Source organism: Trichoderma evansii, assembly GCF_050947405.1.
Source record: "Trichoderma evansii strain SZMC 28006 chromosome Unknown GGI43scaffold_19, whole genome shotgun sequence".
NCBI lineage: Eukaryota > Fungi > Ascomycota > Sordariomycetes > Hypocreales > Hypocreaceae > Trichoderma > Trichoderma evansii.
Window position 1 is genome coordinate 1 of NW_028145187.1, and position 27731 is coordinate 27731.

Genomic DNA, 27731 nt, shown 5'->3' on the forward strand with positions numbered 1-27731 from the left:
CCCCCCCCCCCCCCCCCCCCCCCCCCCCCCCCCCCCCCCCCCCCCCCCCCCCCCCCCCCCCCCCCCCCCCCCCCCCCCCCCCCCCCCCCCCCCCCAAGCAGCTGGATGGGATGCCATAGCGCTGAGTCGTTGGACAAATGATGAGCCAGCAGATGCGCGTGGAAATGGAGGGGGGTGTAAGAGAGCAATCGTGGAGGCGAGCCTCTCGAAAAGACGGGTCATCTCTCCCTCCCTTGCTGAGTCTCTTAGTCATGGGGAGAGAAGAAAGAGGGGAGAGAAGAGCCCTGACTCGGCAAAATGATATCCTTGAAACGTCAAGGGAATCCCATGAAAACAGCCGCACCAGGGTCAGCGAGTGGGCACAGCACAAAGGTGAACCCGCAGAATCGTGAGGTTGGGAAGAGGTGCAGTTCCCACTAGTAGACGTCATAGGATTTGGTAAACAGTAGCCAGTGCCAATCTGAATGGCGAACCCCCCGGCTGAGGTGGCTGAAACAGTTATCAAAGTCCAAGGACCGAGGCTTTTTCGTTTCCTCTTTCATCTTGGCATATGCCTTGTTGGTATCCTCCTCGCTCTCGGCTCCGTGTCGCGGCGCTGTCTCCGGAGCATGTGAGCTCACTTGTTCGTCCCCATCATCATGCGCATCTTCTCTCATCCAACGAGTCTCGATGCGACGGCGGCGGGCGGTGGAGGGAGGGCGAAAAAGTGGACAGCCCAGGGTTCAAGCGGCAGCAGCTGGACGAAAGCAGAAATGGTCGGCGACAACCCTGCACAGCTTTGTCCACTTCCACCTTCACATCGTCATGTCCATATCCATAGCGGAGAGGCTGAAAATTTGATTGAAAGAAGAGAAAGAGACGCGCCAGCGGCGGTCTGCGGGTAGTCGTAATCGTACCACTCTGCCCCAGATGTCATTTGTGCTTGTACTTCGTATGTCCTTTTGTTGTTGCCTCCCCTCTTTTGCCCATCTCGCTCCAGCAGGCGAGGACATTTGATGAGACGTGAGCGAGGCTTGGACTTGTGGAATGGGCTGCAAAGGCGAGAGGCCCCGACTGGAACCTCGCTGGCCAGTCTCTGTGCATGTCTCAGTTGCAAAGTACGCAATACCTCGCATCGCCATCTCTGTTTGGCGTCTCGGTACTCGCGTCTACGCGGCCAGCGCCAGCAAACGCGTCGGTACCGCGCCAAAACCGTGAGGGGTACTGGCTACCACATAACGTGACGAGCCGCCCAAGCATGTCATCCAGCTAGCGGCCACCCAGCTTCAGCGCCCAAGTGGACTATGCTGTGTGCTCTTCCCTCCTATTCAAGCTCCAGTTCGCCGTGCACGCGGCTGAGCACAGTACAGCAAGGCCCAGAAGGAAAATCTGACGCTGGCTCGTACAAGTGCGCTCCCGTATTCCTGGGACCGCAACCGACGCCCAACGATGGCGCCCGCTGGCTGGTCAGAAACCCGCCGTTGGTGTGTCGCACAACAGCCGCCCCCCGGGCTCTTAGCGCTGTACCGCTGCGAATGCCCACTGCGGCAGGCCCTAAAGCAGGCCCTAAGGCGTTGGCTCTGGCGCTGCGCACTAGCACTATCGGCGCCTGCTAGCAGCCCATCAAACCACCCCCAGATCGCCATGCGCTGAACTGGCCGACGCTTGGGAGATCCCTGGCCCAAGGATTTGCGACTCCACGGAGCCCTCTCACTAGCACTAGCACAATACCGACCACTGGGTTCCTGGTAAGCTCTCGCTGGCAAGATCTGAGATAAGTTTTGCTGCTAGCACACGTTGGTCTTGGAGGCTAGCTTGGGCTGAATGTACCGCTACCAATGTACATTTAGCTGTCTTGTCGCTCTAGCTCTTGCGCTGCGATGCGTTTGGCACCAAATGCAGCGCACTAATGCGCACTGTCAATATCACTGCTTATGGTAATCGATTCGTTCTCGGTGTATCGAGCCCGAGCAGGCACCGTCGAGGCACGCCGCATCGCATAACGACCAATGATAATAATAGCAGCAGCAGCATCAGCAGCACAATAACGCTGTAGCAGAGACATGCTTGCGCGCGCCCGTGTCGCACGCAGAGTGGCCCTGCGCCAGGAGCTCTGTCTAGGCAGTCGTGTTTGCGAGGCAGCACTATGCTTCATCCAGTATGGAGTGCGTGCAGAGCTGCGACACTCGGAACCGTCTAGGCGATAGCCATGGCGATGCCGGCTTTCGCGGTAATTCGTATCGTATCGTATCCCAGCCCAAGAAGAAATGAGATTTCGGCAACGCGAGCCATCGTATAGTCTGGGGCTGCAGCCGCGTATTGGGCGAGGGCTTACTATGCGCTCGGCTCTCGCTTCTCCCCCCTTTTTTTTTTTTGCACATACGTAGTGCTCCTATCTAGACATGAATCGTTTTTCTCGGTGAGACTCTAGTGCAGGTCCCAAGCTCTCGCAGAATTTAGAGTTGTTAAACCAAAGCCTAGACATCGGCCGCCCTAAATCCAATCTCCCTTCTTTAGCTTGCTCCATCTCATCTGATCTGGACGATTAGTTTAGGCGGAAACTTGTCGTAGTAGTAGAAGTATGATAAGCGCACCAATATATGGGGTTCTTTTTTCCTTTCGTTCCTTAGCAGAGCTGATCAGACCCTCCCAAGCCAGATAGCAAGTTTTGAAGCAGTATACTGGGCCTGGTACGCCTACCGCGTCTCGGCAATCGGGGCGCATAAGAACATGTAGTGGGAGTAGTAATTCGTACTGTAGCTGGCGCGCTGCCGCCCTACACCGAGAGGGGAATACGGTGCACGTCGCCAGCCCTACGAGGATATCTGTTACTAACTTACTAATATCCTCAGCAGTCGTAAGCATACCGTGATTGTGATACCCTGTACCTAATTTCAAAAAGTGAAATCAGCCCCCTGGATCCGTTGAATGAGCTGGAGCGACACGATAATACTCCCTATATGGCCGCTTCTTAAAAAGCTGCTAAACTCGATAATGGCTAATTGGGCGACAGCGAAGTTGCTGTATTCACCTCCTGCATTGCATCGCATAGAAGTCCGTATCCCGTACTAATCTAGGTTTCCACAAGAACTGCAACGTCAAATCAGTTCTACCCAACGGAGGATCATTTAGCACCAGACAGGGTAGCAGGGATAGCCGAATGGAGAGGGCATCTGCCGTTTAGACGCCCTGCCTTGCTTACGAACACAGACAAGACAGAGTACCACCACTCTGCGAAAAAGGCTCCTGACAGCTGACGCTAGTTAGCCCAGCGCGCTCTAAATAGTGCTCTTTCGACCAGGCGCCGCTCCCTTCGTCGATCCAATTAACGTGGAATTCGTCCTTTGTGCTGTGCTATTTTGCTCCATAGATGTCTCCACGGCCGTCGTGGTCGTCGCGAAGTGGGGGAACTTTTCCGAAGAGCGGTTTCCAGGAAATCGGATACACTTGGATCACCACGTTCAGCATCACCTCAAACCCCCTTTTGCCCCAAGTCAACAAGAATGTGTCTCAACGGTCCTCCAATGACTACAATTGTGAAAAAGACCGCATGCAGTAGTAGTGCTATCTTTTAGCACTGCAACCTTCAATTTCTGAGAATAAGGAGGAGGGAGCAATGGCCGCCTTTCGCCTAACGCAGTCCTCTTGCTTGCCTCGAAGTTCAGCTGCCACGCCCCCTTGGCCGAATACGACAAGGTCGTTTGTTCGCTAGGGCGTCCTCATCTCACGCTCTTCTCCATTTCGTCCAAGGAGGAGGATATGGGCCTAGAGCAGCCACCGTGATTAAAGAGATGACGGTGGCTTGAGTGCAATGGGCAGCCACAGTGAGCTGGCGTGCTAACCTTGGCGCGTCGGATTACCACATTCGCTGCGCCATGCAGGAAGCTGAAGGGGGAGGGTGTTAGAACCCCATTTGCGGCTGTCTTAAGATGCCCCACTAGAAACTATAGCGCCTATGCGATGAATCGTTTATCGCAATTTGTCAATTGTCAATTTCAAGCAGAATGGCTTGATTGGATAAAAATACGACACGTCGGTGTTGTGAGCCATCCAGACATGCGGCAGGCGGGCGTGCCGATTGGTAAGAAAAGATCTGACAGTAAAGCTACTGTATTGCTGTTTGCTTGATCGACTGATTGATTGATTGGAAGCAAGTGAAGTTGTGGTTGTAATCCCAGTACTAATAATACTAGCTGTAGATGGCGAGCTTACTGGTTCCGCTGCCCGCCCCAAAGGGCTGATGCAGTAACGAAATTAGATCGCCGTTTGTTTTCTAATTTTCAATCCCGTCCCTGGTGTGAATGGGGGACGTGCCAGTGCGGCTGACTTCGTCTTTAGGCAATACTAGCTAGTAGAGCGACTTGATACCATGCTAGCCAGGTTTCATTCGTAAGGGGGGTTTGGTATTTTAGATCCTTTGGGCTTGGAGGCCGAGAGGGCCCTTGTCCTGGCCTAGTTCTACTCAAGCTAGTAGTTCTTCCGATGATAGTCTAGCGGTCAGTGGTGGTAGGCAGTACGTATACCGCGTTTCTTCCTCCTCGAAGCTGCTTTGTTATCAGGGAAGTGCCGTCTAAGCTGCGTGATAAGTAGTGAAGCACTGCAGTATAACAATCATTTGACGGATTCCCTTTTTTTGTAAAGTATGAGACTTTTTCTCTGGTCCTTTGTTTGCCTGTTTTATAGAGTACTCAGCTCTGCCTCTTGTATCAATACATTTGGCAACTGTTAAACTTCATTTGAAACTTGAGAAAGAGAGGGAGGACACGTTTAAGTACATATTTGATGCCCTTTCTCGTCGAAATGGGGGTCAAAGGGGGTGTATCGAATAGTGTGCTACTGCTGAGGCATTTGAAATTCGAGCTTTTGCTACCTGATATCACCTGAGCTTCATCCCACGGAGCACATCATGCTTTCTCGGCGGTGTCACCAGTGTGATTGAGGCAGAGCTTACCAGCTGCTCTTTTTGCCAAATGTAAGTGAGGAGCTGCTTTGAAATTCCATGGTGTTAGGATAGTGCTATTCTTTGGTTTTCACCACCAACTGAATATGGATATACTGGAATGGGCCCAGATAATAGCTAGCCGATGTTCGGTTTGGACACATATCTCTCGAGAGTGGGAGATATGATGGAACCGTACCATACCAGGTGGCGAAAAACACCACATACAAGTAAATGATCTTCAAATTGCAATTGGGTGCCGATATGAATCCGGTCGGCTAGATATCCATCTGACGTAGAGCTCTCATAGCATCGAACAACTTGGCACTCCGTACGAGCTTGTACGAGTAGTCGTACTACTTTGAACGATCTCGTTGGAGCGCCACCTCGTCTGGATCGACGCTAACTCCTACTTAACGCCGGCTGCCAGCTCAGCAAGGGAAGACGAAGGCAGAGGACATCTAGCCGCCCACTGCATACTTGTATCAATAGGAAGAAAAAGCATTGTGTCCTTCGGATGCAGTATCTCGTCTCTTGGTGGTGATTGGGTAGCTGATTATGTGGCTGTACGGGATAGAGTGGCTGCAATCAATGCATCAACCAATTGGTGCCTCAGATGGGCGCCGAAGGGGTGCGTGCTGCAGCAGCAAAGGTAGGTCAGACCATGCAAGACGGATGCAGGATTTCCCACTACTTTTCCTTTTTTTCCTTCTTTATATTTCATTCTCATTCTTACGGTGTTGTTTCCTGCATCGTCCTGCGGCGTGCTGGTGGTTGGTGACTATCGAGCGAGCTCATGATAGAGTGTCCGTCAACTCCCTGTCTAGTTATCAGGTGATGGATTTGACTCCCCCAGAAAAGTTGAACAGTTAGGCGAAGGCCGGTGGAGTTGTGCGGCTGGATCAGTGACAAGGTACCTTTTCTAGATTAGTCGGTAATACGTGTATGTCAGAAACGCGCAACCTAGAAGAAGTGCAATTTTGTTGCCGCCAAGAGCCAAAATGAAAGCCGTGCTGGTATTAACTTGTGAGCTGAATATGCCGTGACATGCCTCTGCCCTGGATTCCATGACTCGATCCTCCGGCGCGGAGTACTACTATACATCCCAAGTTGCACAGTGCTGCTGTGAGGCTTCCACGAGCTGTGGTATTGTCTACGCGTCCCCGAATTAGCCAGCGTCTTACCACGCTTGAATCAGACATTCATCATTATCGAACATTACCCTGCCCATCAGTGGATCTACCACGTGAGGCCACGCCCTTGGTTGCATCGCAGATTCGAAGGAAGCACAGAGCTCAGCCATCACACGTGGACCCTAAAGAGGGGCTTCAATTCAAGTTGCGTGCAACAAAAGCCGCCTTGCAAGGGAGGGGCTGTCGCAATTCGAGAATCCTCCCCAAACGACTGAAAAAAGTGATATTGCGGTGAAGGTAGACAAACCTGGACTGTCCTGACCCAATCTTTGACCAAAGAACTGCGTGCATCCAATTCACCTCGGCATGTCAGGGCGTTTAGATAGCTGTCAAAAGTCGAGCTAACCTGTTGTTGGGGACACAGTGTACGTAGCAAGAGTACGAGTTTGTAGTAGGATTGGCGAGAGTCTGCAAGTAGTCGGCGACTCACGGTCACATTGCTGAGATGCTGCCCTCCAATTGAGGTTATACAAAGTGCCCTTGGGTTTGCATTCGCTCATATTGCTTGCTGCTGGATTGTATTCTTGATTTTTTGCTAGGGCCGCAGATTTGCACGTCTGCGGGACGTCGTCGGCATTAGTACTAGTATGGTAGAGTATGTAATCGTAGTAATATGCTTTGGTGCCTGAAGTCTCCCAGGATGCATTCCCCCCTTCTTTGGTTTTGTCATTCACTAGGACAAACTCAGAGAAGCATGGACGTTAGCTGGAGCATCGTTCTGACGCCGGCGGACAGGCCATGATTTTGGCCCTCGGCACCTTGACCAACGAAACAGCGCGGCCGTGCCAATTCGGGGCATAGATGGCCTGGGGCGATTTTAGTCTCTACCGAAGACTCGGGTCGATTTGATCTGTTTAACGCTTCCCAAGGCTGAAGGCTACTTCAGCTGGGTAGGCAGAAACGATGATATCTACAAAAAAAAAAAAAAAGAGTAGTACGCACGCAGTAGCTCGCACAACTTTGTGCGGCTGCGGAGACCTGAGCAAGAAGAGACATGAGTCAACGGCTGATTGACTATGCGTAATGACTACCTAGTGGGTTCATTATTGCGTTGCCGCCGAGTTCTCGACTGTGCGTTTGTGGCTTGACATGGCCACGAGTCTTGGAATGCAGCGGTATGTACAAGTTGGGAATCTCTATATATGTCTTGACTCATGAAAGACAGAGATGGAAATGGAGCCAGAGAGATGGCGAAGCGGGAGAGAGTGAGAGAGAAAGAGAAGAACAAAGATACCTGTCGATATACCTGAACCTATCATGGCGCAGTCCCTCTCTCTGGATGGCACTTCTGCATGTATGTCTCAGTTTGGCATACAAAAAGCGGTGCGGCGTACCTTGGCACACGCTTTGCTGGGATCACGGTGTCGAACCTTGGAGATTCCAAATATGGATATGATGCTACATGCACTTCGTATTCTCGATGTTTCTGCGACGATGTCATTGCTGCCTATGGTAGTGCTTTTCCGCGGTGTGAGTGCAGCTTCCTAGGAGACGCATCGAGATGCTTTGTCTGTCCTGCCATCACATGGACTCAATCACACTCGACAGGATAGACGGCATGGGGTACGGAGCAGTTAACCCATAGTGGCGCATATCCTCCGCCTAGCACCCTGTTAGAACGCATGAATCAAAGCTTAGATGATGCCAAGTTGCAGGGTGGTCGGTCGTGGTGGTGGTGGCGCTCTGAGTGTTGATAGCTGAGGCGGAAGCGTGATTAACCATTTATCCGTAAGCGGAAGGGTACTACACAGAACATGTACCCCAGCGACTACGCCAGAGGGCTGTCATATCGTAAGGTTGACAAGCGACGAAAGTGGAGAGCCATGCAATCCTACCACCTAAAGCACAAGCAATGCTACGGGGTCGAATCTGCAGTTCCAGGCCCTCTTCGGGCATCATAACGTCGCCTTCGATTTATGCGGCACGGCAAGCAAGAAATTGCGGTGCGTGGAAATGGAAGCTGGACAGACGCGAATTGGCTTGGATCTACGTATCGACTGACTGCGGAGCAGAGGCACCGCTCGTTTGCTGATACCAGGCCCTGACTCGTCTTGCGTACGGTGAGAGCATCGCTTGTTATCTGATACCGCCACATATACATGTACATGCCTGGTATTCAGCAGACACATGCATCGGGCGGCAAGCAGCGAGATCCTGGAATCAGCTCAGTGAGGATGGGAGATGACGCTTGGCGTGTGCGGTGTGCATGATGTGGCCTCGAGCTCTGTTAATAAAGGCCTCAGCAGGCCAAGGTCATGCACCGCGCGTTGGCTGCGAGAGGCAACGCGCCCGTATTACATCTTTATTAGAAGGCGTCGGCCGTGCATATACACTTATTGTATGTATACACGCAGGATGTGATTGAACAGAACAGCTTGCTTGGTCCAAGTCCAGAACGGTGCCTGCATCTGCACACCTGCGACTCTGGCAACCTATCGGAGCACAGCGACGACCAGAGGCGAATCAGCTGATGGACGCTGTCATTCTGGCATCTCTGATTGCGTCTCGCTGCATGACGCTCTTTCGAGTGGACATATCTGAGCGAGACGGTGACTGGCCAGCGTCCCCAGCACAAGTACGTAATGCGTCCAGGCAGGCAATATTTGGCCAGTCTGGTGGGTGATCCGGGCCATTACTCGTAACTGCACTCCCCTCTCAAGCAATCTGGCGAATGTGACAGATCAGTGGATGGTTGAAATGCTTGTTTATCAGTAACGGACAAGGTATAAAATGACAATACTGTATGATGGACAGCGACGGTGCTAGCTGGGCTCGAGATGGCGTCTGCTGCTGCTAGTGGTAGGGTACCTTAGTGCTGGGATCCATTAGCATATTCTGCCCCCCTGGCGCGCTGCATCAGAGGAGAAAAGCTGTCGCATGCTGCGGCAGAGATTGCTGGGGCCCCTGGGCTGCGCCTAGAACCGTTGACAGAGCCGATGCCAGCCCGCTCAGTAAGACGGCCAAGCACTAAGGCGGTTCACGGCTAAGCACGAGACGACGTATCGCACTTTGTACAGTGGCAGTACTTTACCTCCTGGCACTAGCAGCGCTTGCACGTTGTGCTGGAAACTAGCGGACGATCCAGGGCCAAGCAGCAGTGGCAGGATAGCCACATCTCGCTGTCTATTTGATGCTTTGTATTGTATAGCGGCATTGCCACAGCACCATCTGGATCTGTATATCATGATTTCAAAACATGAGAGAGCAGCCACCACCTCCTTACATTGATGGATGCGCCCGCAGTTTGGACAGCTCACGAGATAATTATAGCAATGTCGGTCGCGGCCAACCATTTGCCCTCTTGTCTTCTCTTGTCTTCCATCTCTCTCTCTTCTCTCGCATATCCCATGGCCCGGCTATCGAACGATTAGTCGCTGTTACACAGGCGGCTGGGTGGAGCGTCGCGCACGCTGGAACGAACGCCCTTTCTGCGGAGAATATCCTTAGCAGCGCAACCTGGACTTGGTGCTCCGTCCTTTTCATCAGCGTGGGCCGCTCGCTCGCGTGCGACATTCGCTAGCGCCACACTGGAACCATGACGCTGGGCTCCAGCTCTTGGGTCTTGGGTCTGAGGTTAGGGTCTTGGGACGATGCTTGTTCGGTGCCGAGCCATCGTTCGTCGTTCAGCCCAGCCCGTCCATGGCCTCATGCTTTTTGCCTCTTCGCCTTGCCTCGCCCTTCTTTCGCCTCTCCATCGCGACATCGACATGAGACGAAGCCAGAGGACGACACGACGACGCATTGGGGACCAAAGTTTTCTCGTCCATTCCCCCGAAAGAGCGCAAGTGGATGTGGAGGGGGGTTGGGGCTTTTGGGCTTTTTTTGCCCGTTTGCGGTGGTCTCGCCCGTGCCATCTGTATCAGTACCGTGCGCTTTCTCGTCGTCCCCTCTTCTCCTCCTCTTCTCCTCCTCTCCTCGCTCTCTTCTCTTATTCTTACTCTTTGTGTACGGTACATGCTCCTACATGGCTCGTACATGCGCGGCCGCCTGCTGTCAAGGCCAAATTCGCCGTTATTGGCACTACCTCCGGCGGCGTAACATTGGATCGAAGCGGCCATGGTCTGCGACTAGGTTTCCCTTGAACCCACCCCCCACGAAAGCCAAGCCGCAGGGAAGGGCTCCATCAGTGACATGCCCTCGCTATTGGGTCGAGCTGATCGCCCGTTCATTGGCCATTATTTATCGCGAGAAAAAAGGCGCAGATCTTCTAGTATCTGGTAGGTAATAAAAAACGCAGCGTACAGTGTGGGGCACGGAGTACGCAGCGCCTGTTGCAGGGGTGGCACATTCATTCATTCCAATTCTGCTGGCATCCACCAGCCTTCAGCTGCGTCCCGCTTGGCTGGGTTTGAGGTACCTGTACTTGGCCAAACACAGAGTAGCACTATCTGGGCGCGAGAAGGTGGCCTCCACCGAGGTCGAACCTGGTTGTCGGGGCTGAACCGCCTAAGCACAAACAGCGCGCTGGTAGTGACACTGCTAGCGGTGCGTGCCATGAGCATCAGCAATCAGCATCCAAATCCAAATCCAATGCTCGAGGATGGGATTGGGTGGTTGCACAATGGATTTCGTTGAAGACAACCATTAGAAGCATTGCGTGCACGTAGCTGTAGCCCAAGTAACCCGCACGCGGTCACGATGCTCTGGATGGATTACGATTACATCACCGCCTCAGCTTTGCCACATCTGTCGTGTCTCGCCGATTGCTGAGCCCAGCCGGGGGGTGGTTATTTGTTTGGGAGGGGAAGAAACTCGCATTTTCCTCTTGCTGCAAGGACAGGGTTTCATCCAGTTGTGTTTTGCTCTCTTTTGCCCTTTGCCCTCGGTTTGACGGGGTACTGTATCATTTGTATTTGTGAAGGTACGAGTACTTGGCTCGTGTATTGGTACTATAGGTATACGGAGTGCATGCTCTGCGAATCACCCGCCACACACGCCCCCGTTTTTCCAGTGTATTTTCTGTATTATTATTTTTTTTCCCCTCCCAATCTTCTTTCACCACTCCTCACCGCGCTTCCCTCGTCGCCAACAAAAAGCCCTGGAATCCTTCCCCCGTTGAGGAATCAACACGCGCGTTTCGCTCTCTGGGGGCGCCAAGAGGCCATCCGTGCAATTTGGTTGAGAATAAGAATAGCCCAGCTACTCGCCGTCGCCCAAACTGCCGGCACCAAAATCTGTTAAAACCAACCAGCTCGGCCTCGCGCTACGACGGAAATAATCCGATTGCCACACGCCCCCCCCAAAGTCTCTCCTCTCTGCTGGGTCTGACGCCGCTTTTTTTTCTAATTTTCGGATCGTACCTCCGTACTGTACTCTCTGCATTACGCAGTACGTCCGTCGAATACAGTACAGTGCTGCATCTACGGTACTGAACCCAAGCAGTGGCTCTAGTAATAAGCATTGCCTGGGATTTTCGTCCGTCTCCAGGTTGTTCTGGGTCTCGCCTGTTCTCGCAAAATACGGAGCTGGCCAGCCCTGGCCCTGCGTGCTGCGGCTGCTTTCTTTCTGGTCAGTCCCACCCTTCCTCCAATACTTGTACAGGCACGCGCACTGCTTGCTTTTCTTCCCCATCAATCCCCGGCACAGATTTTTTCTTCCTGCTCTTCACTTTTTGGTCCCGTATAAAATTCTTTTCTCGCGCACCATTTTGCCTGCACAAACCTCATCGCCGTCAAAAACTGACACGAGTTCTCCTCTAGCGAGCCACCTCAACTCGCCCCGCCACATCTCTCTTTGGTAGAGTTCGCTTCTAGAACTACACAAGCGCCTCATTTCAGCCAGCAGCCTTCAGCGTCGCGCCCCGTGTCAGTCTATCAAAAAGATACTGAGCCAGAGGCCAGCAAAAAGAAAAAAACTCCCACCCCCTTGGCCTTGCCCCGAGTCATTACGCTAGACTCCCTTGGAACTGGCTATCCCGGCCTGTTTTCTACCTGTCGGCACTATATTAGTCGGCGTCCCCAATTCTGTACGACCGGAAGGCCTAGCTTTAGCTTTAGCCCCCTTCGAGACTCTGCCTTGATCGCGGGCCAAAGCAAGACATCCCTGGCAAGATCAGACTCCTGGGCCTTTAACTAGTGCGCATCACATCACGCACCCCAAAGAACCCCATCAACCGAGCATTTTTTAAACAACTTTGCTATACGCCGGTCCCCCAGCCCGCGCTACTATTGCCGCCGCCGGCGATATTACATATACTAGCCCTTCTACTTCTTGCGCCGCCGCGACACCATTTTGCCCCGGAGCAGCCTGGCTTGTCGTCTTGTCTCTTACTATTTCATCCTCCCCCTGCACCACCTTGGGAAAGAAATCACACCAAGCCCCGACGCGAGTGCTTGGAAACTACTAGACCTAGTTCTTGTCTGGACGCCGTCTCTTTTTTTCTTGTCCCTCTTCTCACTACACGCCAACCTTGTGTGGAGTCGGTAGCACGTTCCTGGAACCAACGCAAAACAACTACATCGCGACTTGAGCGAAGAAAGACTTTATCATATCTTTGACTGCTTTCTTCTTCATACGTCGTTGTTTCTAGAAACTTGTCTTGGCAAGTTGTTACGTATCTTTGGCCTCGCCTTTGTTGAACAACTCTTTGCAAGTTTTTATGGACCGCGGTGCAACTCAGTTTTCGCAGTCAGGTTTGCCCTCGCCCTACTCCAGCAGCTTCGGCGACCACCACTCTGAAGGTTCGTCGGCAGATCACGCGTCTGCTGCTCAATACCCAGGCAAACAAGACTATCCTACCTCTGTAACTCCCACCTCGGAGTACAGCGTCTATCCTCCCTCCGCGCGATCAGGATCTTACTCGGAGCATATCCAGCGTTCATACCATCCATCCAGCAGCGCCAGCAGCGGAGGTATGGCGCAACAACAGAACAGTCCGTCTATGCCCCAGCACAACGGGCCAAGCCATCAAGCCCACCCCGTCAATTCTGACAACGATGTGCCTATAGATCCGTCTATTGCGGCTCCGAGTCCAACCTACCCTTACGGGCAGCACTCGCCGTATGCGCCTAATCCAGACATGTCTCATGGCTACTCCCATCCCAGCGGTGGCATGTACGCGCAGCCTCGCCCTGACTGGGCCGGCTACAGCCAGCATGGAGCTCCTCCGTTGACTCCTGGCCACCCCGTTTACGCTCAATCGCCCGCCTCGGCGCCGCAGCAGAGACCCAGCCAGGTACGTACAGGTGATGATATTGGAATACATTGAAAAGTAGAAAACAAGTGAGAAAACGAGAAAAGAAGAAGAACAGAAAAGCAAAGAGTCAATGAAGGAAAAGAATGTGAAAATTCTTGCCAATCTTTAATTGTTGAAGACGAGGCGCGGCTGTGATCTTGGCGCGACTTTCAAGTGGAGTTGCGCGCGAGTTCACTGACGCGAAGGCAAGAAAAACAAAAAATCACAATTCATCTGGAGATTTGAAAAAGGATGGAAAGACTTTAACTTGAGAACCTCGGAGTTGTCTTGAATGTATTAGAAAACTGCGGCGCGCATTTGCTAACGCGAAGTTGAATTTCTACAGGTTTACTCATTTGTGCCCATCCCCGGCGCGCAGCAGCACAAGCGTCCCCGAAGACGGTATGAGGAAATCGAGCGCATGTACAAGTGCGGCTGGAATGGTTGCGAGAAGGCCTACGGCACTCTGAACCATCTCAACGCCCATGTTACCATGCAATCGCACGGACAGAAGCGAACTCCCGAAGGTACGTTGCGAATATCGCACTACTGTTTCTTGATTCCTAATCCCTTACTTTGCGGCGTATTTGCGCTTGGCAAAAAGTTCCCTTTTCCTTTCATACTTTACTTTTTTTATTACTTTTCAAAAACCTACAGCTCGAATCTACACTTTAATGGCGATTTTGGGCTCAGAGTTCAAAGTTTGGTCACGTGAACCAACCTTGAGCTACGAAAACGTCAATTTTGGCTTCGAGATCAGCCCCATTTGCTGTTCGCGAAAGCGAACAAGCCATGTGGAGAAGAATGAAAATAAAATCAGCAAGTAGCTAACAACCTGTTTATAGAGTTCAAGGAGATTCGCAAAGAATGGAAGCAGAGGAAGAAGGAGGAAGAGGCCCAGCGAAAGGCTGAAGAGGAACGACAGAGGGCTGCCGCCGCGAGCGTCGCACAGAACGGCGGTGGAGATCCTCAAGGCCCCGACGGTGCGCCTTCATCTGGTTATCCCGGCCGCGCTGTCCAGCTGCCTCCCATAGGATACCAGCCCACCCAGTACCCGGCGCCGCCTTCAGGTAACGTTGGCCAGCAGCCCATGCCCGAGTATGGAGCCGGCCACATGTATTCCAACTACCAGCCTCACTCTCCTTACGCCCAGCCCAGCCAGCAGAACATGTACAGCCAATGTAGGTCATCGCCTCGACTTTGAAACCGATTTGATATGCTCCTCTTACTAATCAAGTATCAATTTAGCAAACGGCGCGCCGCCCCCCAGCCATTAGAGATGGATCAGTCATCTGTAGCAAGCATGGTGGCCTTAATTCGGACATATAGTATTTTGCTGGTCGCAAATGCCCTTTCCTTTTCCATGTGTTGGACATAATGGGGGTTTTCTTTGTTTTTTTACGGCAAGAGAAGAGTCTGCGTGACCTCTCGAGGAATAATGTCTCAGTGGGATATATATCACCCGAGTTTCCTTTTTTGGGTGCTTCCAAGTGAGTTGGGTACCTTTGCTGACCAGCAATCTTAATAAGGAGGCACCCGTGTTTGATTCTACAAGTTTTGAGGTGGTTAACTCTTTTTTTCTTTTTATTTTTACGCTTGTTCGAATTTCTTTATTGTCTGTTTTCAATATTTTCTTCGGCTTTTTTCGCACTCAATGTGCATTGGTCTACGGTTATGGGGGGTTGCATTGGCAGAGGCACTCCGGGGATGGTCGGCTCTTTCATGGCTTGATGCAATTTTCAGGGGCGGTTCGGCGCAGAGGATACGGAGTACTGAAACCACGGCGAGTGAAAGCACCATGGGGGTTTCCCAGGTAGCTTGGTCTGGGGAAAAGAAGCTGCTTCTGTATCGCCGCAAGGCGAAAAAACGCGATACGACTTTTGTCAAGTGAAGGAAACGCTCAGAGCGCTGGAAATGGGAGCATAAAGATGAACTGACTTGGACTCTTGAAGCCCTGTATAAAGGCCCCGTGCGGACTTGTTTTTTGTCTTCTTCACTTGTAAAGAGTCAAGCAGGGCTGAAGCAATCTAAGGGGGACGAGGAAAGCTTTTGGAAAAAAGAGAAAAAAATGTGAAAGGAAAATGAAGGAGGAAAAAAAAAAATACCGGGTTCGGAAAGAATGGAACTTTGTTTTACGTGCGCGCTAAGATATTGCGGCGAGAAGACGCTTTGTGTAACGCTTTTTTTTTTTGCAACGAATTTCTTTTCTACTTACTTTTTACTTACTCTCCTCTTATTTTTGTGTGTGAGAGAGAAGAGAGAGACTGTATACGATTAGTAGCAAAACCACCTTACCAGTCATTACGGGTTATAATAAGAGTGTTATGAGCTAAATGAAGATTAAGCGCCATACATGCATTGTGACCAAGTTGTGAAGTTGACGCCCGCAACACCAACAAAGTTTGACCCATATAAGCAGAGGCAAGGCTACGAAGATGCAACGCCAGGACCCTACGCACGTTTAGCAGGAATCCTGCCAAGCTTCTAATGTTGTCTCTTTTTTAGCTTCGCATGGGATGAGGAACAGACTAACCGTGTTGCCATGCTGTCGGGACAGAACAAGCGTCGCGCCAAGAGCAGAAAAAAAATAAGGGGACACCCTAGATGATGATTGCCTTAGTGTCGAAAACTAAGAGATAAAATAATAAAATAAATAAAAAAAGGGAAGCCCGCGTATAAGGCTCCGTTCGGGGTGTGACGGGGACATGAACACGGTGCGATTTTTTTTTTGGGCATTGTTACACAAGAGACATGGGGTTGATGGTGATGGTGGTGGTGGTGGTGTTTGTAACTTTTTAGCGTGGGGGATTTTGTTTACGTTACAAGTACGAGTACTTTGCGAAGATATATGTACGTACTAGGTAGAATTATGTGCATTCAACGGCGCTAATGCTGGTGTTTAAATCTGTCTTAAGCGATTTTGATTGATCGCCTTTGTTCTTTTTCTCGACAAGAGGCGTACAGGTAGTTTGAGACGTGGGGAACCACATGGCATGGACATGAAGCTAGTTGTGGTGTTTTGGGGTTAAACCACTTCCTGTATATGGCATGGGCGAGGTGAGATTTGCAGGAAAAAAGAGCATGGGGGGGAAATAGTAATTAATAAAAAAAAAAAAAGAAAAAAAGGGCTGATTTGGTTTAGTACGAAATGGTGGCCACGCGAGAGTGAGACATGATGAGCCATGTTTATTTGGGGATTGAAGTGATGGAGGTTTTTGTCTGTGGTACTGCGGGATACTATACTGAAACTACAGTATTGTGAATTGGGTTGGAACTTGCAGATGGTAGCGCTAGAATGCTTCTGTTGTGCGACGCTTAGTTTTTGAAATTTACGGTAATAATAACAAGATAAGTAGAGGAAGAAAAAAAAAAGACGAGCTCATTGCGGGAATTGAACAGTTGCATTTCATTCTAGAAGCAGAAAAAAGATCCACGCGGGAATGGCTTGCGGGACGATGCGCAGCGATGCGATGCGAAAGCCGAAAAAGGCAATACCATAAAAAAAAAGTAACGATTAAAATAAATTAACCCGCTAGACAGATTGACAGACACGGAGCGATGGAAGATTTAAACTAGAGAGGGCGTGTGCAGCTAAGAAAATTAAAGTAAACCCTTTTTTTTTTTTTTTTTTTTTTTTTTTTTGGTACCAACCGTTTTTAACCTTTATTTTCTGGTTGGTGTAAAAGTTCTTTTTTTTCCTTCTTTTTTAGTTGCGCCTAAAGCGACCAGGGGATGGAAGGAGACCGGACTTTTTGGAACCGGCTCGAAATAGAGGGGGGGACCCGGCACTTTTTTTTTTTCTGTGTGTGTCTGTGTCTGAGATGGCGCTAGTGGGACGACGGGATGGCGGAATGCTACTCTATGTATGATGCTACGGGGATTTTTTTTTGACAAGAGGAAGTTGTTTGCGAGATTTAGGGGATTTGATAAAGAAGAATAAAGTAGCTGGAGATGATTTGAAGAGATGGTTGCTGTATGTTTTGGTATACTGTAGTTGAGTCTTTGTTTTAAATACATGGTGTTGATGTCACAACTGCCAAAAGCAAGCGTCCTTTAAAGCAAACGACGGCGCGTAGCGGGAGCTAAAAAGAACAAGCCCCCAAATCGCAGAAAAGCCGGTGTCACTTTTTTTTATTTTAATCTGTTTTAGAATTCGTACTTAGTTATTTTAGAAACGGCTCGATGTTGGCTGGTTCGGCTTGGCTTTTTAGTGGGTGTGTGGTTTCGAAAAAGATAGTCTAAGAGACTAGGTACGGAGAAAAACATACCATGCCATGTCATGTCATGCTATGCCGTGCTATGTTAGCTGCTACGGGAGGGAAAGGGCGGGGCGATGCGATGAAGGGGAGAAAATAGTCCATTTATAGGGATATTCGGAGTAATAGTGGTAGTAGAACCCGGATGCTGCCCAGTAGATGGTCAATTGCTAGTTGAGAATTCTCTTGGCGGGAGGTTGCCTGGTGCTGACAATGAACAATGAGAGATACCGGCTGCCGAAAACAAACAAAAGATGGCCCGTCAACATCTCGTATTGCAGAGTTGTCGTTCACATAAACAGTAATTAATCCCGAGTCATGTTCTCGCATGAACAACACCATCTCGCAAGGCAAAAGACAAGGCTATATCGACGATGCTAGTGGCAACACATACCACGCAAGCTCAGATCTGCCTTTGCCTAGTTGCCTAGTAACGCACACACCCTCCCCCTATACATCAACACTTAGTGGCCAAGAGAGCATTACCCACTCTGTACGTGGACGGGAGGCCAGATGTGACAGCGGCGACGGGACTGGAGGGGCCGTCCTCGGCAGGTTAGAGCGCGGTGGGAACCGACACACCAAGCCCGTCCAGCCAAGCACCCATGCGACTTTTCTGCTTAGTAGCAGTTAGTAAGTGAGATGATAGATGCTAGTATTAGTCTGCGATCTCTCGATCTCTCGCCTTTTTTTTTTGAAGCATCCTAAAATCGTTGATTCGTGCCTTTTGTGCACCCCTTGCTTAGCGCCTTGCACTGTGTGTCACGATCGGGGACAAGGGGACCAGGCAAGACGAAGATGATGTGAATTGCAGTTTAATCTTAGTGCGATCCCGAGGATCTGGTTCGGGTAGAAGAGGCGCTGGTGATGGTATATTCTTGAATTGGTGTCGTATTGCGCAGGCGTTGGTTCTGTAGCAACGTTGACGGGGTTGAAGTTGGTGCTTGGTGTTGCGACTACCAACTCAGATACCAGGGGCCAGACTGTAGTCTTTTTCGCCTTTACTGCTCATCTTACTGCGTAGAAAGCGTGTAGAATTCGATGTGATGGCCAGGATGCGTTTGCACAGCGGACCAACAAAAGGGCGAGACGCAACCCCCCCTTTTCGCGCACGATATGCTGTTAGTTTGTTTGATGCTCCATGGAGTCAATGCCGCTCCATCCGGCCTCCAGCGCATGACTAAAAGAACAACAGGCCCGACGCATGGACGCCGGGGAAGAATGGACATTTGCCGACCTGGCTGCTCAAATGACCATGATGGAGAGAGAGTGTGCTGACATGACGAAATCTTGGAAAACTAGTTGTAATAACCTTTTGCTGTATAAAGAAGGCGAGTGAGACGAGTGGACCCGTCGTGTTGGGCGCCCATTTGGTATGGAATCGTCATCGTCTGTAGCTTGTTATTAGCAAATATGTTGCTTTGTCAAATAATAGGAATATTTTCTTTCTTACTCTGCCAAGAAAAGTGATTGACATCGGTTGGTGAGCGAGCCGACGATGCCGTGAATCACTCGCATCACTCGTATACAATGCAACCACCAACTGCAGTGGAGTTGCACTCTTCACTGCAATATACATCTCTTCTCCACCTCTTCGTATCAAGCATCTCATCAACCATTCTAGAATAAACAAAAGAAGAAAATAGTCATGATGTTTAGTAGCCACAGCCTCGTGGCATCGTCCCATAGTACACGTAAAGAAAAAACCGAGCCTACTTGATAGTAGCAAAGCTAAACTTAGTCCCACGACTCTTAGTGCTGGGGGGTGTCCGTCCATCCAAACTTCACTAACTTTAGGTCGACAGATGGAGCTTGTCTATTTTTTTTTTGTGTCTCTACTTTTTTTTTTTTTTCGCATCTGGTGCTAAGGCGTAGTGCGAAAGCTTTGGTTCGAACCCGATTAAATTAATTTAGTGCAGAGAACAGAGTTTCCTTGACAAGTGCATGAGATGGTGCGAACACCACGGCTGCGGCAGCTAATTTGGACTGAAGAAGTTGAAAATGCAATGTGATGGAAATCACGGGTTTTGACCTCTCATCTCGCCCCTCTTTACACTGTTGGCATTAGCTGCATCTCTCTCTCTACGAGCGCTATATTAATAATTTTATTCCATGTATATTTCCTTCAGATTCAATTAATCCTATATACTCGCTCATACATACTCTCTATCTCACCTCGAGTAGGCATTTGTTTGTTTTGTTTTGCTGTAATCGATAACGTCGCTTTACAGCTGCACTTGCTGCCAATCGGGCCTAACACGGATATAGAGCGATTAGCGCCACAGCAACAGCATTTGCACTGCACGTCATCTTCGACCTTGACTTGCGATGCCCTCTTTCACTTCAACTTCAGCACGAAACTCGAGCATCGCCTTCTCTTATTTATCGGTTTCAGTTAATTTTTAATCAGACGGATTCAGCTTACTTGGCCAAATTCTATTGACGGATTTTCGCGATAAAAAGTTTTCACTCTCAGGCCGTTACTCGCTCTGCATCGAGCTTCTGCAACCACAACTGAAAAGCACGCCATTAATAGCAGGGCAAAGCTCGCAGCCCGCATAAAGAGCAAGTCTTATCAATTTGTGCAGCATGGATGTCGAAAATCCATCGTCCTCAACGCCTTCGGCTCCAGATGAGCTCAAAAAGTCCAACTCGACAGCCTCCACGGGGGCCCAATCAGCAAAGTCTCACAACTCTCTTTCAGTGCTTGGCACACATCCCTACGGCTCCCTTCACGTCCACCAGCCTGACGAGTTACCACATCCTCAAGACCATGATTTAGAAGAACGAGAAGACAGCCCGCCACCTCCCCTGGATCCTCCTTTGAGTCCCGAAAGAAAGCAAGTCATGTTTAGTGCTGTTCCGCCAGAAATCTTCAGCAGCCAATCAAGTCTATCTATCGGGCATGAGATTCATGAACCTATAACACATTCCATGGGTGGTGGAGACGTCTTGCTCATTTTAGATTTACCAGAGGTGTCTCTTGTAGGATACGACGCCATCTCGTTTACCGCCAAACATTTTGGAGGCATCAGGGATATTCCAATAGGGCCGCATTTTTTCTGGGTAACACATCCTGATAGTGGTTCCGTCCGGACTGGCTTCTGGATCATATCATATGGCATCAACCAAGTTCACGCTTTGCAATGGGACAAATTCACCGAAACCATTCTTGAGCCATCGCGTGCAGAAGCTCGGATCCAAGCCGATAATCTCGAGAGCTTCCACGACAAGCTAGTGCCCTACCATGACCCATCATCAGTCAACTCGGGACCGATAAAGATGGAGAATTCTGTCGATCAGGATTCAAAAGAGAAATTTAGAATGTGGAAACGACTGACCGAGAGTGTCACCGAAGAGGTACTTGGTCGTGTTACTGGACAACGGGCTAACAGCTGGCACGTCGACACAACAGATCGTGTCAAGGGTGCTGTGCTTTTGGCGGCAGAGATGGAGCTCGAACGACGGTTTTCGAATCATCTGCTGCAATCAAGAGAACTCAACTTTAGCTTTTCGCAGCATTCAAAAACATACACTGCCGATTCCCTGGGGGCCGATCGAACTCTGGCAGCCACGGATGCGACACCCTACATGATGTCTGTGATTAATGCTCCTGGCAAAGAGTTGACCGAAGATGATGTCGTTGGCGAATTACAGTTTGCGTTTGTTGTTGGCGTGCATCTTGGAAATGATGCTTGTATCCAACAGTGGTGGCATATGGTGCTCAAGCTCATTCTAAAAGCCTACCTCTTGCCAGAGCACTGTCCGGTCCTCGCTTCTAGGCTGCTACAGGCCATTGCTTCACAGATCCGATACAGTTCTGAATGGTTGGGTGAGTCCATTTTGGACTATGGCGGCTCAAACAGCCATGATCTAAGGCTCGCCCTCATCATCTACAAGCGGCGACTCGAAGAAGTCCTCGAGAGTCTCGACAATGAAGCCACAATCGACCAGATCAAAGTCGGCAACGCATTCGCCAAAGTCGAAGCAGAGGTAGTGGGCCTTGGATGGGACCTATACGGCGATTATCTCCGAAAAGGCAAAATTATGATGGAAGATGGAGAGGAAGTGGAGCTGGAAATGGCCGAACTGCAGGCTGAGGATGAGCGCGGCGAGTGGGCGCCAGAAGTCGTGGAGCTCGACGAGCAAGGCCGCCAGCTCGACTTGGTTTCATGGAACGACTAGGTGGCGGGCATGGGCGGTCTGAAGCTGGTAGAGACAACTATTTCATCAAACGGTCGAGAAGACGAGTCGCCACCTTCTGGCAGGAGAGTTTTTGGAAGCGCTTTGAAGCTGATGACGAGGAGGAAGACGAGTGCGTTGAAGAAGGCAAAGAGGCGGATGATTTTGTCCGATTCGCCTTGATTTTCAATCGTTAATTTCATTCTCTTGGTGTTTAAAAGATTGGATACATGGAGGTATACGGCAGGGAAAACATGGTTATTGGTGTTTGGACATGTGTATTTGGTTACTCAAAACTGGCTTTGAGGATTGTATTATTATAGCGATGACGGTTACTGATGGGTTTCACCGTGCACCGAGTATATAGCCCTCTTTATAAAAGGCAGTTTTAAAAAATCGTGTTCTTTTACTGGAATATCTTACAGCATGTCTATCACAGTTCAAATACCGTCATTCACAACACACACATGCACATTGATGCGTTTCGTAAACGTTTGAAGATTTCATTAGCCTGCCAGACCCGTTACAATCCGCCCAAAGCAAGGCCATGCAAATGCCAATGGGAAACCTATCCCCATGCCAGGGGATACGCGACTCCGGCCCCTTTTGTATTCCACATCCTGATGCCGCAAAGGACCGCCGCCCAGACGTGGCAGCAGCGCCATCCTCTCCAGCAGCCACAAGACGCTTTGTTTTCGACCAGTTTCTTCTTCCGCTGCAGCTTCGTCTCTTCCCCCGCCAGCGCCACAAAAAAAAGTAAACGCCTCTCCCCAAAACCCAGTTGTCGCAAACCCTTTATCGGTAAGACTTCTGGTACCTGGCACGGGCGCCGGGACCACCGAACTTCTTGGGCTCGCAGCGGCGGTTGTCAGCGACCAGCAGGGTGCGGTCGAACTGGACGAGGGCCTGCTTCAGCAGGTTCTTGGAGTGCTCGTCGACGAACTTCTGGTAGTAGGCGATGAGGGACTTGGCGATGGCCTGACGGATGGCGTAGATCTGGGAAGTGTGACCACCACCAGTGACGCGGACGCGGATGTCGACGTTGGCGAACTTGTCGAGGCCGACAACCAGGAGAGGCTCGTAGACCTAGAAGCGGAAAGACTTAGTATTTTGTTCTTTGTTTCAAAGCAGTGACCTTTAAGACAAATTTTGTAGCCATCTCCAAATTCTTTCTCGTAGAAGTTAAACTCCAACTTTCGGATTTGATAAGGATTTCGTCTTCGGAGATCGAATTGGAGAGGCTACAAAAAGCGCTTTCGAGTCGGCTCGGGAGGAAGCAGGATGCGTACCTTGAAGCGGAGGATCTCAGGCTGAACCAGAGACAGGGGACGGCCGTTGACCTTGACGAGGCCCTTGCCAGCCTAGATGATAAACCAATGTCAGCATTTCTGCATATCATTTTGAGTCGTAAAGTTTTTCCTTGTCCAAAATCGAAGAGAATTTTGACATGACTCCAAGTCCAAAATATCCCCCACATCAAATTCCCATTCTCGATTTTCCCATCTCTTTCGCTCAATATCCCGCCAACGACATCGATATTCCATCCATCATGATCCGTCCACTAACCTTGCAGTGGGCGACGGCGGTGGCCGTCTTCTTCTTGCCGAAGCATTGCACGCTCTGAGTCGACGACATGGTTGCTGGTGGTATGTGAAGGAGGGTGAGAGAGCGGGTTTGTTGCAGGCGGTCTCGCTTCGCTTGTCGTCGTGATGGACTTCGGGTCCCTTTTTCGCCTAGACGGATTTTTTTGCGTCCCGGCACGTCCTTGGCCAGCGAAGAGAATGAGAGGGTTTGTGCCCTTAATGTGCGCTAGTCCGCTCTGGGCCGCACGAGCGAGGTTCTGCCGCAAATCTTTTCGCGCGCCTCTCTGGAGAAAAGCAGGCGTCTAGCTGGCAAAGGCATAGCGCACTGTTAGTGGAGTCGCTGTATTTTGGTGCGCATGCCAAACAAGAGCGCAGAAAAAAGCGGCTCCACGTGATGCGTGCCCTAAACCCTTTGCCTTAGTGTTCCAATTGTGGCATCCCGCCAAAATTTCGCATCGAGTGAAGCATCACGCCGGACAAACTAACCACAGCCAGAGTAACCGTCAAGGTACGTTTTTGCCGTCGATCCAATCTCTGTCGCGAGTCCTCCGTCGTTCACCGAATCTAACAAAAATCTTTATTCAAGATGGTCGCCGCCAAGAAGCACGTCCCCATCGTCAAGAAGCGTACGTCTTTGATCCGATTAGAATAAGAGCTTTCCTCTCCCGAGATACGGTCGTCGCTCCTCTTTGTGCCCTCAATTCTCAATTTCCGACTGCCTTCGAAAACAACCCACCCGACGAATGAAAAATTTTTGGATAAGGAAAAGTTTCGAAGCGCAGTTGGAAATTGGGTGAATCAAGGCAAATTGGAGAAGGCGACCGACTCGAACCTCTCTTAATCTTAATGCTGGAACGAGCATGTTGGACGCATAATTAACTGGAGATGTGCAGACAAGACTTCTTTCAACCGTCACCAGAGTGACCGGTTCGATCGTGTCGGTGCCAGCTGGAGAAAGCCCAAGGGTATCGATGGCCGTGTCCGCAGACGTTTCCGCGGCACCATCCGCATGCCCAAGGTACGTGGAATCCTGCCTTCAAGAAAATCTATCAAAGAATAAAGTGCTGATATGGAATGAACCTTTAGATCGGCTACGGATCCAACAAGAAGACCCGTTTCTTGACTCCCTCCGGCCACAAGGCTTTCCTTGTCAACAACGTCAAGGACCTTGAGCTGCTGCTGATGCACAACCGAACCCACGCTGCCGAGTACGTCATCCCTCAAGGATAATGAATTTGTATGCAGAACGTTCCCCGACTAATAATCTCCCACAGGATCGCCAGCTCCGTCTCATCCCGAAAGCGAATCGACATCATCTCCCGCGCCAAGCAGATTGGCGTCAAGGTCACAAACGCCAAGGCCAAGGTCACCACCGAGGTCTAAATGGAATAAAGTTTGTGTACGGGGATTTGCGAGAGGAAGTCGGGTTTTTTCTTCGGATCATCGGGTGTGTGGATGGGACGATAGAACAAAAATAAAGCATTTAAAGCACACACAACAATGGAGAACAAAAAAAATTGAACAAAGTTTTACAAAAGCGCAATTTTTTAAAGGTCTCCGGGTTTATCGGTTTATCATATCTCTGGAAAGGGAAAGGGGGCGCCTGCGGTCTTTTGGGGCTGCTGTCTTTATTTTTTTCGAAAGAGGTGCTACGGTTTGCTTTTTTGGCCATGCGTGCGTGCATGCTGCATACGGCTGGAGAGAGAAGACGGCCTCGGGCATTTCCATGTATTGTCGATTGCTAGGGAAATATGACGCACCGTTGACGAATGACGATTTGATACCTAAAGCTTGAGTGCCGTGACTATATTGAACTGAGATGGCACCTGTCCTTTGGTCTATGACTCGAGAGCGTATAGGCAATTGAGTTGATGAAAAACAAGTTACAAACTGACTCCATTTATCGCGAGACTGAGTATATCTGAACTACACCACGAGCCCTTAGATAATACTCGGCAGTAATAATAGGCTTGCGAGCCAGCATTAAAGGCTCTGATCAGAATCATTCTAATTCGACAGCCATTTTCCATGTGGAGATATCAACGGGGATTGGGGTTGATTTTGAGACCCCTCCTAGTGCTAGTACTAAATGATGGTAATGCAGAGTAATCCTATTAAGCCGAAGATCGTGTAAGTCTCACTCGCTGGCTGAGTCTGCATGTATATATGCATTTGGCCAACCGCAAGCTTGTTTGTATGCGTATAATATTTTGCCTAAAAGTAGCAGAGAGACGAGGGTTCTCTATTTCTATAAAATACCGTTCATGTATATCCCACCACTTGTTTCTGAAGAGATTCACTCACTTACACACGAACAACACCAAGTCTTGTGTGCACCAATATATACCACAAAGGCTATATATACGACATAAAAAATACAGCAAATCTTTTATAGCAAAACTTCATCTATTCAATTTCATCCCTTCTCCCGAAAAGAGTCCAGTGCAAGTAGCAATGTCTTGTTTCCCGTATCCAATAATCACGATGCCGTCCATCTACATACATATAAAATCAACCGCTCGCTCGTTCTAACCCAACTCTCCTCTCCCCAGAAAATCATCCAGGGGACATCCATCCTTGACACCATGGGCGATCCCATCATCAACGGCAAATAGTACAAGATCCGCCTCGCCGACGGCTCTGAACTCTCCATCGGCACCAAAAACAAGGATTCTATCGTCGGCCTGGCACCCACCAACACCAGCGACTTCTTCCGCGTCCAGCTCGACACCGGCAAAAACACCTACTGGAAGAAAGGAACGGGCTCCATCAAGCTCTGGTCGCATGGCGGCAGAGACTGCAGGACTGTTAGCCTAATGTCTACAGATCTCGGTCGGCGCGAGGTCTCGGTATTTGATGCCCAAGGAGGATGACACAAGGGCCACGCAGGAGCAGTGGATTCAGGGCCTTCAAGATAACAAGGGTAATATCTGGCTGGCGATGGGCCAATATGCCCCCAAGGCCAGGCATACACTGGACAGAAGTGTTGAGGGCCCGCTGGACTATATGAGGGCTATCCAGTGTTTCGATCGAGGCGCGAATGCCAACGATTACAACTTTGAAAGCACCTTTGTGCCCATGCCGCCCCTTTCTGCTAAATGATGCCCGGCTTATATTTTATATAGTCAAGCTATTGTGTAAACCTATTTTATTTTATTAAAAAAAAGTATCTATGTTGGTTCACGATATAACGTTAAATTCTCGTGCACAGACTCGTTCTTCTTCAAATGCATCGGCTCAACAGATTTTGACCGTATTATCAAATCTACCAAATGCAAGATCAGAGAAATGGCCAGTTTTAAGGGCTAAATCAGAATGCGTAACTGCTTAGTTTATAATATAGGAGATTAAAAGCCATCAATATAGTAATGTTATGAAGAGAGCTACCACAAAACTATCTACGATAAATCACCGAAACTCGCGTCTTCCTTGAATTTAAAGAATAGCAGCCGACCAGATTCACAGCCAATAACGACTCTATGATCCCGAGCCTGTCTGACCCTTCCACGATACTCATTTGGCAAAAATATAATCTGCTTACCCTGCCAAGTGATACTCCCTACAGAATCCTTATCGAAATTGGTGAAACTGTACGGACACCATTTCGTAGGCGTTATACACAACTCGTCAGACTCTTCAATATCTTTAATGAGGATTGGACCTGCCACAGTCACCACATACTCAGGGTATGCGGGATTGAGCCGCAAAGTGTGAAGTAAAACGTTGCATTTCGCCGTGACGCACTGACTTGATGCAGTGTCCCAGATCCAGATTTGGTCGGACGAGCAAGCAATGAGGCTACTTGCATCAGAATTGAAGACTAATGAGAGTATTTCACTACCCTGTCTTCTTTGCATGAGAACTTTCATTGGTTGGGGAGAATTTGCGGACTCTTGCGGCGTGAGATCCCAGTAAAGAACTCTGCCGTAAACACCACCGGCCGCGACGTATCTCCCATCTTCAGAGAATACAATCGACGCTATCCAATGATCAAAGCCCCGGAGTATATGACTGCATTCCACGCTGTTATCGGCCATTTCAGCATTGCTCCCATCCAGTATCTGATGGATGTCCCACACGCGCACTGTTTTGTCATCGGATCCCGATGCCACAGACTTACCATCTCGCGAGAAGACGGCAGACTGTACCCAGTCAGCGTGCTGAAGTGAGAGTAGTTGCAATCCATTGGTGCTCTCCACATCCCAGATTTTAACAGTTTGCTTTTTGATTAATCTTTCGATATCTATCTCTGGTGGCAGATTTACGAGCGCTCTGAGCTCCGTGAGTTTGATAGGCTGATAGATTTTGGCCATTGCTCCAAATATTTTCAAGCAATGGTGGTCATCTCCAAAAGGTAGCTTTTTGATGTTGTCCATCATGAAAGAATACGGGCTAGCCTGTGATTTAGAAGATTTTCGATAGTTC

General features: G+C 49.8%; 8 protein-coding genes across 8 annotated transcripts; 5 read left to right on the forward strand and 3 right to left on the reverse strand.

The window, feature by feature from the left end:
• Nucleotides 1-612: 612 nt before the first annotated feature.
• GGI43DRAFT_129102 (uncharacterized protein) lies at nt 613-1214 on the reverse strand. Its single transcript, XM_083199148.1, has one exon. It carries the CDS (start codon nt 1119-1121, stop codon nt 795-797), a length of 327 nt encoding a protein of 108 aa, XP_083057755.1. The 5' UTR covers nt 1122-1214; the 3' UTR covers nt 613-794.
• Nucleotides 1215-10306: 9092 nt separating this feature from the next.
• Nucleotides 10307-11397, forward strand: GGI43DRAFT_411958 (uncharacterized protein). The gene has a single exon (XM_083206788.1). The coding sequence runs from the start codon at nt 11020-11022 to the stop codon at nt 11290-11292; it is 273 nt and encodes a 90-aa protein (XP_083057756.1). The 5' UTR covers nt 10307-11019; the 3' UTR covers nt 11293-11397.
• An 899-nt stretch (nt 11398-12296) lies between these two features.
• GGI43DRAFT_129331 (uncharacterized protein) lies at nt 12297-14751 on the forward strand. Its single transcript, XM_083199149.1, has 6 exons — nt 12297-12743; nt 12804-12983; nt 13059-13285; nt 13632-13812; nt 14131-14466; nt 14534-14751. The coding sequence occupies exons 1-6, from the start codon at nt 12710-12712 to the stop codon at nt 14560-14562; spliced, it is 987 nt and encodes a 328-aa protein (XP_083057757.1). The 5' UTR covers nt 12297-12709; the 3' UTR covers nt 14563-14751.
• On the forward strand, nt 14444-15489 carry GGI43DRAFT_411963 (uncharacterized protein). Its single transcript, XM_083206789.1, has one exon. The coding sequence runs from the start codon at nt 14940-14942 to the stop codon at nt 15174-15176; it is 237 nt and encodes a 78-aa protein (XP_083057758.1). The 5' UTR covers nt 14444-14939; the 3' UTR covers nt 15177-15489.
• A 4044-nt stretch (nt 15490-19533) lies between these two features.
• On the forward strand, nt 19534-21998 carry GGI43DRAFT_129388 (AAR2 protein-domain-containing protein). The gene has a single exon (XM_083199150.1). The coding sequence runs from the start codon at nt 20131-20133 to the stop codon at nt 21724-21726; it is 1596 nt and encodes a 531-aa protein (XP_083057759.1). The 5' UTR covers nt 19534-20130; the 3' UTR covers nt 21727-21998.
• A 520-nt stretch (nt 21999-22518) lies between these two features.
• On the reverse strand, nt 22519-23358 carry GGI43DRAFT_386286 (40S ribosomal protein uS9; the record flags this gene model as incomplete). Its single annotated transcript, XM_083203768.1, has 3 exons — nt 22519-22809; nt 23013-23084; nt 23290-23358. 3 exons carry the CDS (start codon nt 23356-23358, stop codon nt 22519-22521), a joined length of 432 nt encoding a protein of 143 aa, XP_083057760.1.
• A 534-nt stretch (nt 23359-23892) lies between these two features.
• GGI43DRAFT_386287 (60S ribosomal protein eL32) lies at nt 23893-24689 on the forward strand (the record flags this gene model as incomplete). Its single annotated transcript, XM_083203769.1, has 4 exons — nt 23893-23932; nt 24200-24324; nt 24393-24514; nt 24581-24689. The coding sequence occupies 4 exons, from the start codon at nt 23893-23895 to the stop codon at nt 24687-24689; spliced, it is 396 nt and encodes a 131-aa protein (XP_083057761.1).
• A 1145-nt stretch (nt 24690-25834) lies between these two features.
• Nucleotides 25835-27682, reverse strand: GGI43DRAFT_386288 (WD40 repeat domain-containing protein; the record flags this gene model as incomplete). The annotated part of the gene is made up of 2 exons (XM_083203770.1): nt 25835-26103; nt 26848-27682. The coding sequence occupies 2 exons, from the start codon at nt 27680-27682 to the stop codon at nt 25835-25837; spliced, it is 1104 nt and encodes a 367-aa protein (XP_083057762.1).
• Between the last annotated feature and the right edge of the window lie 49 nt (nt 27683-27731).

What these genes read in the sequence shown, in the direction of transcription:
- GGI43DRAFT_129102 (XM_083199148.1), bottom strand. Translation starts at nt 1,121, where the DNA reads ATGGCGATGCGAGGTATTGCGTACTTTGCAACTGAGACATGCACAGAG.
- GGI43DRAFT_411958 (XM_083206788.1), top strand. Translation starts at nt 11,020, where the DNA reads ATGCTCTGCGAATCACCCGCCACACACGCCCCCGTTTTTCCAGTGTAT.
- GGI43DRAFT_129331 (XM_083199149.1), top strand. Translation starts at nt 12,710, where the DNA reads ATGGACCGCGGTGCAACTCAGTTTTCGCAGTCAG. An exon ending in AACTCAGTTTTCGCAGTCAG is followed by an intron (nt 12,744 to 12,803) that starts GTTTGCCCTCGC and finishes GTTCGTCGGCAG; the next exon opens with ATCACGCGTCTGCTGCTCAA. An exon ending in TATGGCGCAACAACAGAACA is followed by an intron (nt 12,984 to 13,058) that starts GTCCGTCTATGC and finishes ATGTGCCTATAG; the next exon opens with ATCCGTCTATTGCGGCTCCG.
- GGI43DRAFT_411963 (XM_083206789.1), top strand. Translation starts at nt 14,940, where the DNA reads ATGTGCATTGGTCTACGGTTATGGGGGGTTGCATTGGCAGAGGCACTC.
- GGI43DRAFT_129388 (XM_083199150.1), top strand. Translation starts at nt 20,131, where the DNA reads ATGGATGTCGAAAATCCATCGTCCTCAACGCCTTCGGCTCCAGATGAG.